Source organism: Vanellus vanellus (genome assembly GCF_965231255.1).
Source record: "Vanellus vanellus genome assembly, chromosome: 7".
Taxonomy (NCBI): Eukaryota; Metazoa; Chordata; class Aves; order Charadriiformes; family Charadriidae; genus Vanellus; species Vanellus vanellus.
Window position 1 is genome coordinate 25,410,117 of NC_138912.1, and position 18,496 is coordinate 25,428,612.

Sequence of the window (18,496 nt, forward strand, 5' to 3'; positions counted from 1 at the left end):
CTTCAGTGGTAGACAGTTGCAGCTGTGAGTTCTCATTCCTTTTGAAAATTATGTGCAGGTGATGGGTGCTTAGAAATTAAGGAGTAAAACAGAGACTCTAAAAAAACAGAGTTTGAGGAATTTGCCAATCATCCTGTAGGAAACTGGCAGCAGAATTAGGACCTTCAAGATGTAAGTTTTCAATGTCTAGGGAAGCATCATCACAAGACAGTCATCTCTCTTCTCCGTTCCTCTCTTTTAGAGAGTTTTGTTTCTCACTTCCTGTACAGTATAATAGGCCCATGTTGTCACTGCGGTCGGTAGCACTCCCTGTTTGTTACACACCATGGGATTTGGATCTATTATTTTATCCGTGGCAGATAATAATCTAGGCCATGTCTGCACAAGAAAACGTTGAACTGGTTTCAAAAGACTGATTATAAGCCAGATGCACATAAAACAGCTTGCCCCCTCCTTAAGTTGTTTTTGTAATTTACAAAATTCAGCTCAACTGATTGAAGAGATGATAAAGCCAATTTAAGTCACCCAGTTTCGGGAGCTGCACCTGCAACTTTTCCCTCTAGACAAGGTCTTGCCTAGTAAGTAGGAGGATCAATGGCAGGTTAATGCAATTGGCAATGTAAGAAGCTGGAAGAAACAGACTTTTATTATTTGTGTGTGCTATTTGGTAAACTGTTCAGGCAGGAATTTTTTCTTTGTAGATATCTCTAAAGTGACAGCTAACACTCTACTAAAATTAATACTAATAATATAGATAATGATGTGCTAAATTGTTTTCAATATCGTTATTCCAATTTTACAGGATTGTAGTATTGAACCGAATTTACTCCATTAAGACAAATACAGCTAACTATAGCAGTGGGCCACTTTGTGCCTTGAGCTGTCGGTGTTCCTGCTGATGGGAACCGCGCACTAGTAACTAAAGAAGAGATACAAAGAGGTAGATACAGAAAGAGGATAATGTATTGCTTTGTTTAAATTTACAGTTCACATAGTACTTGTTTTCCTTGGCATCTGTTATTTACTATATAATCTAATAAATAAATAAAGGCACTGATTGTTTGACTCACACTGAGTGATGACCTGAACTAGCAAGTATGCCTTGATAGAGAACTCTTCCTTAGAGAAACAGAACTTTTATTCATCAGTGTAGGATTGGCTTATTTGCTGTGGATGAAGGGTTTGATTCTTCTTGGTCTTACACGATACAAGGAAAATTAGATCCATGCAAAGCAACGGAGCGATTTGTTCATTGACTGTGTTTTCATTTTTCTACATGTTGGTCTATTTCTATTTTTAACACAATACAGTAAAGTAACAGGGAAGAAAAAGCAATACAAAATGTTTTTTTCCCTTGGCTCTTTGCTCCGTACTTCCTGCCGAGCAGTCAGTGTAAAAGGAGGAATGGCTCTAGAGAAGGTGTAGTGCTGCATTTGTACCAAGAATTTATTCTGTTGATATTAAGAGGCAGAGCAGCAAGTACAGCATTAGTTTCTGCTGTGTTGCTGAATAAACTGTAGGAAGTGGTTTGCAGTGTAGAATGTGTATCCTCCTCAAACTTATTTCCCCTCACAGCATGTGCCTCTGCTTTCAGCAAGAGCGAGTTATGCTGTATTAGCAATAAAGGGGAAAGAAGAGCCAGACTTTTAAAGGTGCTTAGGCAGCTGAAGAGATAGGTAGGTCACTAATAGGATTTCAGATCCAAGCCTGGGAAACCTAAGTATCTTGGAAAGTCTCACATAAAATTCTTACAGAAATCCTTCCGTTTCCCTACTCTGCCTAACCAGTGATAACCTACCATCATGCCATTATTTTAATTAACAAATTCTTATGCCCTGGAAGGACTGGTTTGACAGGTATTTCCAATAATTCCAAAGGTTTTTCTGTTTTCCACACAAACTACCCTATATTCTATAGACAAAAAATATCACTATGGGAATGTGGACTTCTCCTGTAGATAGCGTGGAACTACTTTGGCATGTGTTGCTTCAACAGTGACGTACATCTCTCCAAGGGCAAGTTATGCTTTCTGCCAGGAACGGACGGCCAGCTCAGTAGGCGGGAAGCCACTCCAGATGACCCTCCGAGTCACCTAGCTGCTTTCGAGGAACGACACCCGAGCCCCGATTCCCCTGTCACTGTCGCACCTATCAGCTATTTCCATCGCTTCGTCCCAGCGCCGGTTCCACCACCCCTGTCACACAACCCAACGTGCGGTCCCAGCCTACTGCTGGAAGGCGGCGGTCGGACCTTCTCTCCGGGCGAGGCGAGGCGAGGCGGGGCGGGGGGCGGCCGCCGGCCGGGGCCTGCAGGCGCAGACCCTCGCCTCACGCCAGCCCCGCGCTCTCGCCTGTTGCCTCCGTCAACGTCCTACCGGGAAGCCCGCCCCAGGACGACCAGCCCGCGAAGGCGCGGGAGCCCAAGCGGCAGCCGGACCCCCGCGGACCTCCTCGCGGCCGCTGCCGGCGCTCGGCCCCGCCGCAGGTGGCGGCGGGAGTCCCGCGCTGCTGCCGCCGCCCCCGCCCCCGCCCGCGGCCCGGCCGCGCTTCCGCCCGCGTCAGCTGACTGCCGCGAGGAAGCGGCGGCGGTCCCGGCCCGGCCCCGAGCCCGCGGAAGCCCCGGCGCCGCCGCCCCCGCAGCCATGGCAGGGGTCGTGGTGAGCGGAGCCCAAGTAAGTGTCCCCGTCCCGCGGCTCGCCGGGCCCGGGCGACGGCAGCCCCACCTGCCGGGGGCAGCCCGCCCCGGCCGGCGCGTCCCCGCCCCCGGCACTGGTAGCTGCTGCCTCAACTCCCCGCCGGCTCCGCGCCGCCCGGCCGGGGACGGTCCTGGTCCTGGCGGGGAGCGGGGGAGGCTCCCGCAGGGGTGGGGGGCGGCGGGCTCGCACGGGGCCGGCCGGAGCGATTTAGTTTCCATCCGTAGGTAGAGGCACCGTGCCACGGGCCGCTGTCGGGGGATCGCCTCAGGCACGGCCGCTGCGGGGAGAGGGGCGAGGGGCCGTCCCTGTCCCCGAGAGCGGCGGGGAGGGAGGGAGGGAGGGGGAGAGAAGGCGGGGCGGCCCGCGGGGGAGTGCTCGGCGTGGCAGGGGGCGTGCGCTGGCGGTGCTCTGTCGCGACGGGTGGGTAACGGGACAGCGCGGTGACGGGCGGCAGGGGAGCGGCGCTGCGCCTCTTGGGCAGCCGCCGCGGCCTGCTCAGGTGGGACGGGCGCGCTCCTCAGGCGGTAGCAGCGCGCGCCCCTGGCGGGTCGGTGGCCGGCGGATGCCGGTGCGGCCGTCGGGGGCCTCGGAGCCGTCCCCGGTTGCCCTGGGACCCTGCCGCGCTGAGGGGCGAGCAGGCTGCGGGCATCAGCTGAAGGAGGAGGACTGAAACGTGCCCGGTGTTGTGCCTGCTGCCAATAAACACTATGTATGTTACGTTTTGGTTACAGAGGGAAGTCGGGAAGCAAAACAAATCCTGGTGGGCCTTTACCCAGCGCCTTATTTGGCTACTGAAAAACTTTCTAGCGAAAAATTGATACCATTACTGCTGGATTTGTGACTAAAACTAGCATTTATCCCCCCCCCCCCCCCCAAAGAATAAATGAAGCTTGTCATCTTTTTGAAAGTGGTTTGCTATTAAACCAGGGTGCTGCGCATCTAATTGCTTCTTTAATCTGGTCGCTATTTCTGTGTGGAATTCACGTAGATGTGTGTGTGATGTGGAGGCAATTGGCTAATTTTGCAGCTGCTGCAGGAAATGGTTCCTGTGGTCTCTGTGGTGCACTATGGCACTGAGTTACATGCTGCCTTCTTCCCTTGAGCATGCCTTGAGCCCTTTCAAGTAAAGCATATTCTTATTTTGGCTCTGTGCCTAACGTACAATCTTCTAACAACATCGAGTAAAATATAATGCTCAACCGACTGGAAATATTCTCCAGATGTAATTCCCTTCAATGGAAGGGAAGATGCAATATCTAGAGTTCATACATGACCTATTTGTTGACAGTCTTTAATAAAGATGTTACTTTATGAGTTACTAAGATTAGAATATCATTGTAAAATGATTGCAGAGGTTAAATGGTAATATCCTCTGAAACTAAAGCAGAAGAGGGGTGCAACTGGTATTGACTGATTAACGTATGTTTTAAATATTTTGTAAAAACTTTTTTTTCCTGAATTACATGCAGTGTTTTGAAGAGTCTGCAAGAATATCTGAGACGTCCGTAGACTATCTGATGCTGAGCTTTGTGGGAAACTCTGAATATTTCAGTGGGATATTGAGCAGGGCATCAGTAGTAAGAATGATTGTGACCAACTTGTAGTAGATTTGGGTTGGAGAATTAGGCAATGGAAACATCTACATCCACATGATGTTCTGTGACTGGTATAGAAGAATCTAAGCAATCTCCTGTTACTGACGTGCATTGCCCTCAAAGAGTTGAGGAGTCTTGGGAAAAAGTATGCTTGCTCTCATCTCTCAGTAATGACATCTCTGGATATGTACTTGAAAACCCATACTCATTTTGAGGGTATGTGAGATGGATGCAAAAGGAAGAATACTGAACTATGTACATTTTATTGTTTTCTGGGTAAATGGTTTTGAACTGAAGGAATGAAAATGAAGAAAAGTTATCCTTCTGCTGTCCAGACTACTGAAGTCTTGTTTTGTATCAGCATTGTTCAAGGATTAAAGAGCAGAAGGGCAGGGAAATAACTCTTGAAAACTTGTTCAAAAAGGCTTATTGTGTATTGCATTGCTGGCAGTTGCTGCTGTTCTTACAGTAAAGAGAGTTCTTGGGTATCCAAAAGAAGTTCATTTATTTGGGGTATAGAGGTCTGAAGTTGAATGCATTTTGTGTATTTTGTGGAAAAATAAACCTATTTGTTTTAAATTGAAAAAGGTGCTTGTTGTGTGAGTATGCTGAAGCGGATTTGTGGAAGTAAAATTCCTTTTACAAGGCCTCAGCCTTAAAAGGTCATGACAACCATATTTCATCTGCAAATACATCCGTGAAGGATCTGTTTGTACCAGTTATGCAAATATATTGGTATAACAGTTCAAAGGCTGAAGCTTTTCAACATTTTATGCATTTTGTCTCCCTTGTGCTCCAAAACACATTTGTATGAACTTTTTTTTTCAACTTTTGTTCTTGTAGAGCTAGAACATTTACGGCCAGGTAAGTTTCTGAAGCAGTGGGAATGCAGGTCAGAGTCCCTTGCTCCTTTTCGACTACTCCTCCCGGGATGAAAAGCAAAGTGGTGGTCTGTACTCTTGCTATGTTTGTAGTTGCTCAAGATGGTCTGGCATTGCTACTTTTAATAGGCATCACACTTTAATAATTTCTATTTCATTGTGTTACATTGAACTAAATACTAAATCCAAAGTATTATTCTGCGGTTAATGTGGTCTTTCCAAGGGTTTGCAAGCATTAGTTTAAAGAAATCTACCATTCAGTGAAGAATGAAGCAATTCTTGTATGTGTACCTGCAAGTATGTTGTAAAGCGTGTTGTAGTTGTCTTGGATGAAAACTGGAGGAAAAACACCCACATATTTAATTCAAGAAATTCTGCAAAATGGTTTCTGCTATGTCCAAACCACTAGGATGCCAACTACCTGAAACAGTTCCTTTCCCTTTTGTCCTTATACTTGCTGAAGTTATGCGTATGTCTGGTAGCAGAATTTATTGCAAGAGGTTTAACAAGGGGAAGAACTTGTTAAACTGAGCTTCAAGCTACCTGTTTTCTGCTTGTAAAAATTATTTCACTCTTGTCAGCTTTATCTGTTGAAGTTATTGAACAAAATGAATTAAATGGGATGCAATATAGTATTATCAGATAGCAATCATTTTTAGAGTGTAAGAGACCAGGATCACTTGCAAAAGTCCATACATTCAGTCTGTCCTGCAGAGGAGTCTCTATTTTAACAGAAAGTGAAATACTATCAAAACAGAGTTTGACTGACTTTTTTTCATTTTTTTCATCTAACATCTTTTAGGCCAATGGGATATGGTCTTGAAATTGACTTTACATTAAGTATTTAGATAATGGCAATATCTTGTATAGATAGTGGTCTAAACACTGTATTGTAATCTATGTAACTAGCAAGTTGCTATTTAGGGGTAACTAAGATTTCTTTCGCACAAAATCTGAAATGTCAGTGTTTATACTGATATTTTGAACACTGGGAGGATGAGCCAGTATAGTTGTATAGAATTCATGACGGTAGGTTTGGCAGGCTTTGGGGGGATTCTTTGAAGAAATCAAACCAAAGACTTGTAATATAACACAGCAGAGAGAATAGAAAAAGTTTGGCTGTTTTACTGTTTGTGTTTTTCTGGAAATATTACCTCACTTCATCCTGGCTAAAAAAAAAAAATAAAAAAATATCTCTGAGTAGACTCTATTTTTGCTACCACTAATTCTTCCTGTATTTGTTAAAGGTGGGTTCGATGTGCGGGTATGAAAAAGAGGAAAGACATTCACAAGTACTTTTGGGTATAGAAGTGTGATCTGAACATAGGTGTTGGAACCAGAAATCTTTAAGACTTACATGACTGTGAAAAAAAGCTGCAAGCTTGTTTTTCAGATCTCAGGCAGCCCTCTTGCTTTGTCCCTAGCGCATCACTGGGAATAATAATCTCCCTACGGAATGGTTATGAGAATGGATTGACAGTACACTGCTTGGGTATTTCTGGACCAGACTTTCCAAAGTGACCTTTTAGTGTGTTGTATACTGAGAGGCAAACTAGCGAGTCCTTTGAATGGCTTCTGAGCTTTCAAAAGAACTTCTGGAGTGTATCAATGGTAATACAAAGTAATGCGAGATCAATGTATTAACAGTGGAATAGAAGAAATGTGATGTATTTGATCAAGTTATTTTTACCTGAAAGTAGACAACACATTGTATATAAGCCTATAGATGTAATAAATATTAAGCTGATTGTATCAATAGGAAAATGAGATTGTGATAGATTCTATAGCAGTAAAACTGATGTAGCTTAAAACTGTAATGAATCTTTACTATATTGTGCGTTGTCATTGGATCAAGGAGGTGGAAACTGGACAGAAGACTAAATAATCCACTTGTGAAATGTTTCCTTTTTTTTTCCAATTCTCAGGTGTCCTACATTAGTCAAGACTGTGAAGAAATTCCAGAATTCCTAGGAAGAATATATGGACATATGGCAAAAAGGCTAGATCTTAGCTTCAACTTGTTAAGGTATGTGGTGATATATAGATTTTCAAGTGCAATACGGGACACCAACTCCAAAAATAGAATATTTAATTTTAATTGTTTTTTTTCAATGTAGGAACATACATGTATGTCAGGTACATTTAGTTGTTATCAAGTGGGCGACACTTTTATAGGCAATGTTTGTCTCCTTTTCTTGCACACTTGGAACACAAATAACCAGGTGAGTCTGGAAGTTTCTCATGTTAACATAAATGATACCCAGTGAGGAGCTTATGGTTTGTCATCTGCTCAAAATGGAAAGTAAGCATCGTTACCTGAAGAAGTGAAGAATGGCATCAAAAGTGAATTGTTCTCAACCAAAATACACGTAAGTGCGTGCTTCTCTCCCTTCTTTTTGTTTGTAGATGTCTGGTTATTACCATAAATGGTTTGTAATACTCTTTTCCCAGATGGTGTGGTTTTGTTGTATGATCTTATTTTTGGGCAGCTGTGTAGTTAAGTGCATTTAGAATTTATAAATAAATTCTAATTATTTTAATGTATGGATTGATTTATAATTCTATAGTATTCCAGTTAGTTATTACAGTATCATTTTTAATTTAATCCTTGTGAAAGAGCTTGGTGAGGTTCATCAGTGTATCTTTCAGGTTCGTGACTCTGTAAGTAGGTAGGGAGAAAGAAATGGAATGTAGTTGTCTGTTTAAGAAAAGCATAGTTTTTCAATGGTGGGGTTGGACTCTTTAGAGTTTTCCTTTTATTTTATTGAGGGTAAGCTTAGAGTCTGCTTGTAAGGAGTAAGACATATAAAAGTAGTGTGCTGGTGCCTTGTTCTAGGGGTGACAACTGCTGGTTTTAACTTACTTAACGCTCATAAATGTTATCCTGAGCCGCTGTCAACTCTGAACAACTGATTCCTATACGCAAGAGGTAAGCATGTACATTCCTACATGCAAAGGAGGCACTAAACAGTCTGTGGATTGTTATTGGCTTATGCTTCTGGCTGATGACTCTGTACCTATGGAAATTGTAATGAGAAGAGAGACTTTTTCTGGGGGAGAGAACTGAATGGGCATTTTTTCATTTTGTCATGAAGATAATTCAAGTTTTGCATGTGTATTCAGATTCAATGTGTCATCAACAACATGCTCCTTGATACCTCTGAAGGTACTACTTCTGGAAAAAAACAGTTTCTTTCTTTCATTTAATGCATAATTTGAAGAGCAGTTCCTCTGAGTTTGTTTTATTTCCTAAAGCAAAATGTTAACGTTAAATCTAGATGTAAAGTACCACTTTAAAACTTTATATCACTAGTTCTTTTTTCATGGAGAGCTTAACTGGTGGTGTATTTCTCAAATCTGTATTTTCATCCCTTCTTTCCTTCCCTACCCAAGCCACTATCACTTAGCCTGTTTTTCAGAAGGGATATAATTTGATTTTATTGGGAGGAAAAAAAGTGTGTTAAAATCTTTTGTGGGGAAATGTGAGAGAAAGTACTAGTTTTGGGGGTAGCTGCAATCAACTTCTGATGTAGGATAGCTTGCTGTTGCAAAGCTGTAAAAGTACTCTAAGGCCAGAAATCAGATCTGGGGAAAGGGGAGGGGTGGGATTTTTTTGTTAGTTGTTTTTTGTTTGGTTGGTTGTTGGTTTTTTTTTTTTCTTTTTTAGCTTAGGGACGCTAATACTAAATGTGATGAGAGCCCTAATGTTTTCTTATTTGAGCTGTGATAGTTATACTAAGCATATAGAAACTAAGAAGTATTTATTATACAGTTACTCTTCAGACTGGTCTGCACTTGTAGATGAGCTCTGTGCCTGTGTATAATAGAGAGAGTCAGATAAGATGTAGAAATGTCATAGCCTTAAATGAATGTGAATAAAGAAAAGATGTCTTGGGCAGCTGTTGAAGCAAGTGTAAACTGTAAGATCATTGTCATCTTCTTTAAACAAGTATTATTGCTTGAAAAATCTGACAATGACCATGTAGTGATTCGTTTTATGATTTTTATTGGTGAATGCTTAATTTGAAAAGTTTTCTGTGTTGTAGTGGGGAAGAAAGTAAACCTAAGTCTCTTTACAAAGGAGTAATTTTCTAGAAAAACTTGCTATCTGTTGGTAAAGGCATAAGTTGAGTGAAGACAACCAAGGGTGATCAAAATCTAGAAAAAGATAAAGACAATATTGTACTTTGCTGGCACAATGGTTATTTGCAGTAAGGATGTTAGTTTTCATTATAATATGATTCATTATTAGTTGAGAGTGTGGATGTGTTCTTTGAAATAAAAAAAAATACTTCAGTGGTCACTAATTTTTAGCCTGTGTTTAAGTCAGAAAAATGCTGATATATTCAACAGTTACCTGTTCTCAGTGTTGGGCAGTAAGTAAGTACTTACCAACCTTATTTAAATGTTGTTTTGCATATAAGGTTTCTGTGTCCTGTCCTCTCTAAGTATGGCTACTGCCAAGTGTATTTTGGGAAGGAATCAACCTCCTGTAGCAGGCAATAAATTCTGTTACGTAAAGGTGTCAATAGACTTTCTGACAACGTAACAATTACATTAAGAATTTAAGAAATTGAGCATAGAGGGAAGTTTATTTTTTATTTTGTGGGCAGCAGTATTTGCAGTCATGTTATTTGATATTGCTATCATGGGCGTAGTTGCATGGAGAGAAAGAGATCTCTGTTGTAGTAACATGTTCAGCTTTGTGGTCAGTTGGCAGCAGCTCTTCTTGCAAGGCAGTGCTGTCCTTTCTGAACCAGAAGTCGTGTGCAGTTGGAGACCTGCAGTCTTCACTGTGCTCTCACACACACACACACGTGCTCATTCACGAGAGAGACTCGTATCAGAAAGATATGTTAATACCACATGATACAGATGTCACACAACTTCCTTATGCAACTGCTACAATGTAATACTTGATTGAATAATTGCTTTAGTGAATTATGCTGATTTTGATACCCCTGTAATGTAGCTAACTTTGTTGCAAAAGTCAGGATAGAGGTAAGTTATTTTGCCATTTAAGGCTTTCCACTGTAAATGTGTGTTTTCAGAGGCTTGTCCAGGTATACTGGAAAAAAGGTGGGAAGACTGGCTGATGCTGTTAGTAAAGTGGGAAAGAATTAGTCTAACATGTTGTATTTTGTGACTTACATGCAAACAACTTTTGCAAAGCTTGTCCATTAATAACACATTCCAAGAGATGCTGTTGTGTCTTTCTGAGAAACATAGCTTCTTGTTTTGTATAAACAAAGCGTTTTTCCCACTGTTTCCCACTGGCCCTTTTTGTGTTTTTTTTTTTTTTTTTTTTTTTTTTAAAACTTGTTGAGTTGATACATATTTGGATAATATTTTTTAAAAATGTAGTGATATCTTCTAATTAATTATTGGCTGTTATGGCACTTCTGTCTTTTTTTCTGCAAAGAAGAGTAATTATGTGGATTCAGTGTTCTTATGTGTAGTGGTTTGGTTACTCAGATTTCTCCGATTTTTTTTTTTTTCTTTTTGGGTGTGATGTAAACACAAATGTACGCAGGGCTGGAGAGCTACAGTAGAGGAGGGGAGGGTTGTCATTAGTTCTTTTCTATTGGCAATGTAATACAGAGGAAAATGTATATTTTTCACCTATTTTTTCTGACTTCAGAGTTCTTCCCAGGCTAGAGGCCCTTCGTCTTTATTAAATAAAAATTAGGGCCTGTGTAGATGCTTAATTGTCTTTGCATCAGATGTGGTAAATCTAATAACAACACTTGGTTAAATAATCACAAAAAGTTGCTCTTTAAAAGAATCGTCTATGTTGTTTGCCATTTTCCAAGAACTATTGTCTCTCTTTGATTACCCTGAGAGATACATGGATCCAGCTCTCCTTCTCCTGGCAGCCAAAGCAAAGAGACTGTTACCAGTCGCAATGGTTATGCATCTCCCCTTTTCCCTGGGAGGGAAAGGAAAGACAGAGGTGAATGGCAAAAGCGAATTTTTTTTTTATGGGGATATTGGGGAGAAAAAAGAGGAGTAACAGCAATTTGTTGCGTATGAGGCAAAGGGAAAAACTGGCGTGTGCTTGAAAGTCTGCTGGTTGTAATCACTAAGGTAAGGTGCCACTGGATTGCCTCCTGTTTACGCCTCTGGCAGACGGAAATCGTTCAACCCCAGATCACTATAGTCCACTGGTTAATTATTTCTTCTCATGCTGTTTTCTTTACAGATTTTATTTAAATAGTTTCTAATGTCTTTTGTTTCCTTTTGGGACTAACGGGGGGTTGTGAAGAAGAAGGAGCCAAACTCTTGTCAGATGTACAGCAAAAAGATGAGAGGCAGTGGTCACATGTTGCAGCAAGGGAATTTCCGACTGTTTGTAAGGAAGGGCTTCACGATGAGAAAGGTTGAGTAGAAGAGGTGCCCAGAGAGGCTGTGGGATCTCCACCCTGGGTGATATTTAAAGTGCAACTGGACAAAGCCCCAAGCAACCTAATCTAACTTTAAAGTCACCCTGCTCTGAGCAGGGGATTGGACTAGATGACCTCTAGATGCCCCTTCTGACCTAAATTATACTGTGATTCTGCAGCTTTATTGGTGTGGTCATCATAAAGTGGCCTGAGTTGTAGCAGCTCTTTTGATTTGATATTGGTAGTGATTTTTCAGCTATTTTGGAAATGAACCATGTATTTTCAATAAGGCATGTTTCAGGAGCAGAGCTTTGGAAATCTGCTCCTGAGTCTCTCATGGCAACTGTATTTGATAGCCTTCCCTGATAATAGAGTACTGTAAAGGCCACTATTTTGTTCCATAGTATGTGGAAAGCATTCCCCAGTTCCCATTTAATGAAAGCATAGGGTACGGGAAGGAAATTTACTGATGTGCCAGTGTTAGTGTTACTGGGAGGCTTTGCTGAAAAGGGGGAAGGAAAAATTATTGTTGATCATTGGAAGTTAAAGATTTCATTGGAAAAAAAAAAAGTAAATAATAATCACTGGTGAAGGAAAGAAAGCAATAAATAAGCAGGAAGGATGTAATGTAGGTAGGGAGTAGAGATTTGGATGAAATACAAACATTTTTTTTTTAGATGCATCTTGCTATAGAGAGAAAAAACCCCAACAAACTATTCAAAGGTTCTTTTATTTGTCGTAGTTAACTTTCTTTGTGCCAAATTTCTCCTTTTACATTAAAGTCTAAATGCATTCCAGTGCTTGAATAACAGATGTCAGTGTTTTTGTACAAATAGGTGCCATGTTTTATAAATAACATCTATAGTTCAATTCACAGAGAAGTCCATCTTCTAATTTTGTCCTCAGTAGTTTTAAACATGCGAGTTGTTTTCTTTTTTCCTACTGAGATTTCTTCTGGGTCTAAGCTATGAGGCGGAAGGGAGAGTGAATCTTTAATCTTGGCCAATGAGGGAGGATTAATCCAATAATTGTGCTCATGGAGATACAGATATCTCTTCCCTCTCTCTAGGGTGCAGATTATTTCTGCTTGGAGCATGAATAATTTGCACAGTGTGTGCTTGTGCATGTTTTCCACTGTCCGATTAAGAAGGTGTATGTATGAAAACATCCCCTTGAACTTTAATCCTAGTCTGGAATGTTCCTCCATGACTTTTGGGAGGCTGAGGCTTTGTAATATCCTCTCTGTGGACTAGAGATTGTTCCTTTCTCTCTTCTGCCTACTGTTTTCTTGCCTGGGGGAATATACAAGTGGCAGCTTGAAACTGGGATTCAGTTTTACAGGGCACGTTCCTCTTTGTGAGTTGAGTATGTGGGAGAGAGGCTTTCTTTTTTTTTTTCCTTGCCACCTTCCCAGCCTGTGCAGCAGTAAGACACACAGAAGAGGAAGACAAACAACAAAAGAGAGATGGAAATAAAAGCCAGAATTCAAAACAAAGCATGACATATTTTTTAAAAGCCTTTAGACCAATCTTTATAGCATTTTAAAATGTTGAAGAAAATGCACTATTGTTAAAACTTTTTGATGGTTTTATTTATAAGGTAGAAAAATATTTTCACCATAATTGGGTAACTCTTAATCGTAGCAATTGCATATTTATCAGTGTGAGGGGCTGTTATTAATGTAGCTGTCATGCACAAACACATTTCTGCATTAAATCCATTTAGTATGTGCATTATTCGGTCTAGAATGTCACCAGGACATCAAAGCCCCCTTAGGCATAAGAGCACAGTGCCCTGCTGTGGCTGCAGAAAGGGCTTGATCAATAAATGTAACATGTTAATGCAGAGCAAATAGAATAAAAGATTTCTTTGACAAGACATGAAAAATCACCTTGTGGCAGCTGGCATGGTGATGCCATTTCAGCGGAGACACTAGCAAAGTTGATCTGACAAGTAAAGAGGAGAGATGATGGTTATAAGGTGCTTTTGTTTCAAACTTCTTTCTTGACCTGTCAGGTTTTGAAGGAGCCTGAATGGCCCTTTTTTGTCATGTGAAAATTGTAGTCTTAGGCAGTTATGAAGCAGTTATCTCTTCTCAAATTGTGAATGCTGCTGTTTAATTGATTCACTTAGCATTTGAAACTGTCACGCATTAATAATTGCTAAATCCTGTAGATACTGCTCTAGTGTGTCATGCTTAAATGTGTAGTTATCAGAAAATTAATATCCTTAATGAACCGATGCTTTCAAACTAGCATTGCATGAAATCTCTTTTGCCCTTTCATTTGCTGAAGGTATATCAACCAGTTTTCAGGGAAGCCCCTCCCAACGGTTGTGTGGTTTTATTTATTTATTTTTTTGATGCCCGACAAATGCCAGCTTTGCTTGGGTACATAGTGTGCTCAATGACAATAAATATAGTAATTATGCTGGAGTTAGTAATTAACATAATTATAGTCAATTACGACAAATACAGTGCAGAGCCAAATAAATGAGGGTGAGAAATTAGCAAGCTAATTGATTTACCTTACTTGCTGCTTTTTCTTGCAACTAGCAGTTGCAGATTTTCTGCAGGAGAAAGAGTGTTGTTTACAAATAGCTAATTGTGTTTTGAAATGATTCTGTCTTATGGCTCTCACTCCTATTTCTTTTACACTGAGGTGAAGAGGATTGAAATATGGGGTAGTGGTTAGAAGGAGAAAGGAGCTGCTGTTCTGTCCTCACTGAATGCTGTGAAGGAAATGTATGTACATGCTTTAATTTTAGATGCTTCTTACAGTATTGAAGGGAAAAAAAGTTGTGATTCTTTACGAACAAAACACATTGCTTCAGAAATTTTGGTCATATATTTTAATTCCCTTAGATATGTCTTGAATTATCTAAGAGACAGCTATCTATCTGTTTATTGACGTTGGAGATCTGCACAGCACTGGATAGCTAAAGAAAGAATTCAAATCGTTCAAGTAATCCAAGTGTGTTGAAACAATATGCCCTTGTTCAGCCATCAGTTCCAATAATTTAGAACCATTGGACCAGTAGAGATGCATAGTATCATAACATTTGTGCACATTATAATTGCCTGTTTTGTTTCAAGATGATTTATAGTATGTTGTCTGAAATAAGTGTATTGGAGCTATGCAGTTAATCTATTTCACTCTCCTTGTTTTTTTGTTTTCTTTCAAGCATGACCACAGTTTACTATGTGAAAAGAGAATTAATATGTTTAAGTATTGCAGATTTTTTTATTGCTTTCTTTTTAAAAAAGATGTTTAGTAGTAGCTGAGAGATCTTTCTTACTCTAAGAAAACAGTGGTTTACAAATGCTTGTAAATTTTATACTTGAAATAGTTGACTGTTTCAAGGTAAATGGAATTGTATTTAGACTTCAACAAAGAGGTAGCGTTTTCCACAGCTAAGCAATCGGAAATGTATAAATTCTTGACAGTTTTTCTCCTGCTGTGGTGGGTTGACTCTGGCTGGATGCCAGGTGACCACCAATGCCGCTCTATCACTCCCCTCCTCAACTAAACAGGGGAGAGAAAATATAACAAAAGCCTTGTGGGTCGAGATAAGGACAGGGAAAGATCATTCTTCAATTACCATCACAGGCAAAACAGATTTGACTCGGGGAAAATCAGTTTAATTTATTACCAACCAAATCAGAGTAGGATAATGAGAAATAAAACCTAAATCTTAAAACACCTTCCCTCCACCCCTCCCTTCTTCCCAGGCTTAACATCACTCCCGATTTCTCTGCCTCTTCCCCCACCGAGCAGCACAGAGGAATGGGGGTTGTGGTCAGTTCATCACACGTTGTCTCTGTCACTCCTTCCTCCTCAGGAGGATGACCCCTCACGCTCTTCCCCTGCTCCAGCATTGGGTCCCTCCCATGGGAGACAGTCCTCCGTGAAGTGCTCCAGCGTGGGTCCCTTCCATGGGGTGCAGTCCTTCAGGAACAGACTGCACCAGTGTGGGTGTCCCACAGGGTCACAAGTCCTGCGGGCAAACCTGCTCCAATGTGGGCTCCTCCCATGGGTCCACAGGGCCTGTCAGGAGCCTGCTCCAGCACAGGCTCTCCACAGGGTCACAGCCTCCTTTGGGTCATCCACCTGCTCCAGTGTGGGGTCTTCCACGGGCTGCAGGTGGATATCTGCTCCACTGTCAACCTCCATGGGCTGCAGGGAGACAGCCTGCCTCACCATGGTCTTCACATGGGCTGCAGGGGAATCTCTGCTCTGGCACCTGGAGCACCTCCTCCCCCTCCTTCTTCACTGTCTGCAGAGTTATTTTTCTCACATATTCTCACTTCTCTCTTCTGGCTGCTGCTGTGCAGTTTTTGCCCCCCCCTTTTAAAATATGTTATCCCAGACGTGCTACCACTGATGGGCTCGGCCTTGGCCAATGGTGGGTCCATCTCGGAGCTGGCTGGCATTCGCTCTGTTGGACACAGGGGAAGTTTCTAGCAGCTTCTCATAGAAGCCACCCCTGTAGCCCCTCTGCTACCAAAACCTTGCCACGCAAACCCAATACACCTATTATTGCAGTAATGTATCAAGTTCAAATGTACAAGGAAGGTATTTAAAGTTTACCTGTAAGGGATGGCCTACAGTAAGCACAAGATGCTATTTTTTAAGTAATGTTGAAATGTTACGAATGTCTGGAAATAAATATACACTAACACTGCTAAGGGTGGTCATTCTTTAGAAGCAATTCAGTTGGAAAGAAATTTGCTAAATGAAATATTTATATACAAGGAATCGTTTTAATCGTTTAAAATTTGTAGATGGTCTTTCAGATGAAGATGTTTATTAATGATGGTGGACTACGGTATACATAATTATCTTTCTATTAAAATAACTATGAAATAGTCTTATCCTACTAGATGGACTGAAGACGTGTGATGATGGGTTCACTTTCTGCATGGGTAACACCTAGGGAGTTGTATATGATAAAGTTTTATAAGTATATGTCTATTGTAAAAATGGAAGGAGAGTATTACCAATAACAAAAAGGATTTTAGATTTCAAATATTAACTTTACTGTTGATAATTGGTAGACAATCAAAACTAAATCTACTCCTTGCTCTCTTTTTCCCCTCCTTTTCCCTCCCACCATGCCTCTCCATTTTGAAAAGTGGCATTTCAACAGGAACCAGATGTGTTCTGGGTAATGTATAAGGAAAACTATTTTTCCCCCTTTGAATGCTTTGAATAATATTAAAAAATACTGTGAAGATTTACCTTGTCTCGCATACAGTAGCCATACCTGTGTTCTGTTGTTTTGCCAACTTTAAATGTGACTACAGAATATTTGCCTTTACAAAGTATCTGTGTGTGTTTTTGTGACTTGTATATTTTTCTGCTCTGTCTTAATTGCCGTCATTGGTTTATTGTTGATATGAAGGGGACCAGTGAATGACTAATTTTAAAAATATCAAATTAATAGCCTGTAGTATGTATTTAAATATCTCACTGATTTCAGCATACTGTGCCAAGGATGTAAGTTGTTTTTGTTGATGGATAAGTCATTTTCCCAAACTAAGTAATATGTAAGGACAACCTTAGAGTATAAATTGTTGTATTTCAATCTTGCACTTGTGGCTGCTATCTTCTTTAGTCCCAACAGCCTCTCTTTTTGTCCATTGATCCTTGCTTGACTTTTTATGGCCACATAGTCACTAACGGACTGTGAAAACACTGTAGTATATATACCTCTGACCCCCAGTGCTGGCCGTTATCCATTGATTTACTGTATCTGACAGATCAGAACATAAGATTGTTTTCTGTTCTGCCTTTCTCAAGAAGGCTTAACATCGTGGAAGGAGTTGTCTTCAGAGTGTATCATGTGGCAGCACTGGGCAAAAGCTTGTCGCCTGAACCTTTGGTGGGGGCAGTGTGTGTTCATGTGTACTGGAGAATTCTTGGGAGGATTACTAGAGCTGTTAAATCTAGTAAAAATGTTAAACATACCACACAACTTGACATTAAGTAAAATACGGTTGCGAGCTTGAAATGTTACCTCCCTAAATATAGCGAGCAAATATTACTGTGATGGATGATCAAAGTTGTTTTTTTTTTTGTGAAATCCATCTCTAAGAGCTGTTGCAATTGTGAGTAAAGGTGTAATCTGTACTCCTGAACAAAGGTGAGTAACAAACTCCTTGGACTTGAGCAGAGATCGGATGCCTTATTAAGCATCCATTGATTCAAGGCTGTTGATAAGGCCTTTTGACTGAGGCAGAGCATTTCCCAGTGAACTGATGTAATTTTCTTTGTGTTTGAATGAGCAGGGAGTGAACTGCTTTCTCTTGATCTGGTTTCCTGCTTGAGACTGAAGTTGTTTTTTGGAGTGATGTTGGAGGCTAAATCCACACAGTCTGCACTTGTTCTCTGGGTACCTAGAGGGCTTAATTCACTGGCACAGTCAATCCAGCTCCTCTTGTGAGAATTGTGATCAGTCTTAAACAAAAAACAGTTTTTGTTTTGAATTCTGTCCTGAATGACGGGAATCTGTGTCAGATTGAGAGAAAATCAGTTAGTTAATAAATGGAAGACTACTGCAATCTACAGAAAGTATTGGCATTTGGAGGAGAAATAGTTTGATGCACTTGTTTTAGCTTTCAAAGAATGTCAATAGATTGCAAGTAATGTCTTGGTGACTTCTTCTGCATAGTCTACGGTTATCTGGATTTTAAGACTGAGAACTACTTTTTTAAAGAGTATTGGGGGTTAAAGAAAAGGACGTGATAAAGAGCATGTTATAGATATAGTAATCAGAATGACCATTCTTACTTTCTGACTTCCTTAATCTCTCTTACTCTAAAACAGTATTTCCTCATCACTGCTGTTGTGAAACAAGAGCGAAGGACTCCAGAAATAACTGTTGTCTGAGGACAAGGAGCTTGACTGAAGGGAAGAACCTGCATTAACCCTGGAGCTATTG

The 18,496-nt window shown here is 40.8% G+C and overlaps 1 protein-coding gene across 1 annotated transcript in view; it reads left to right on the forward strand.

Moving 5' to 3' along the window:
- Positions 1-2,586: 2,586 nt before the first annotated feature.
- LRMDA (leucine rich melanocyte differentiation associated) overlaps positions 2,587-18,496 on the forward strand; it is a gene marked incomplete at its 3' end in the record, with an annotated part of 700,831 nt that continues 684,921 nt past the window's right edge. Inside the window, 2 exon segments of the mRNA XM_082486449.1 lie at positions 2,587-2,671; positions 7,097-7,197. Of these exon segments, the coding sequence (XP_082342575.1) occupies positions 2,642-2,671; positions 7,097-7,197 (131 nt within the window). The 5' untranslated portion in view covers positions 2,587-2,641.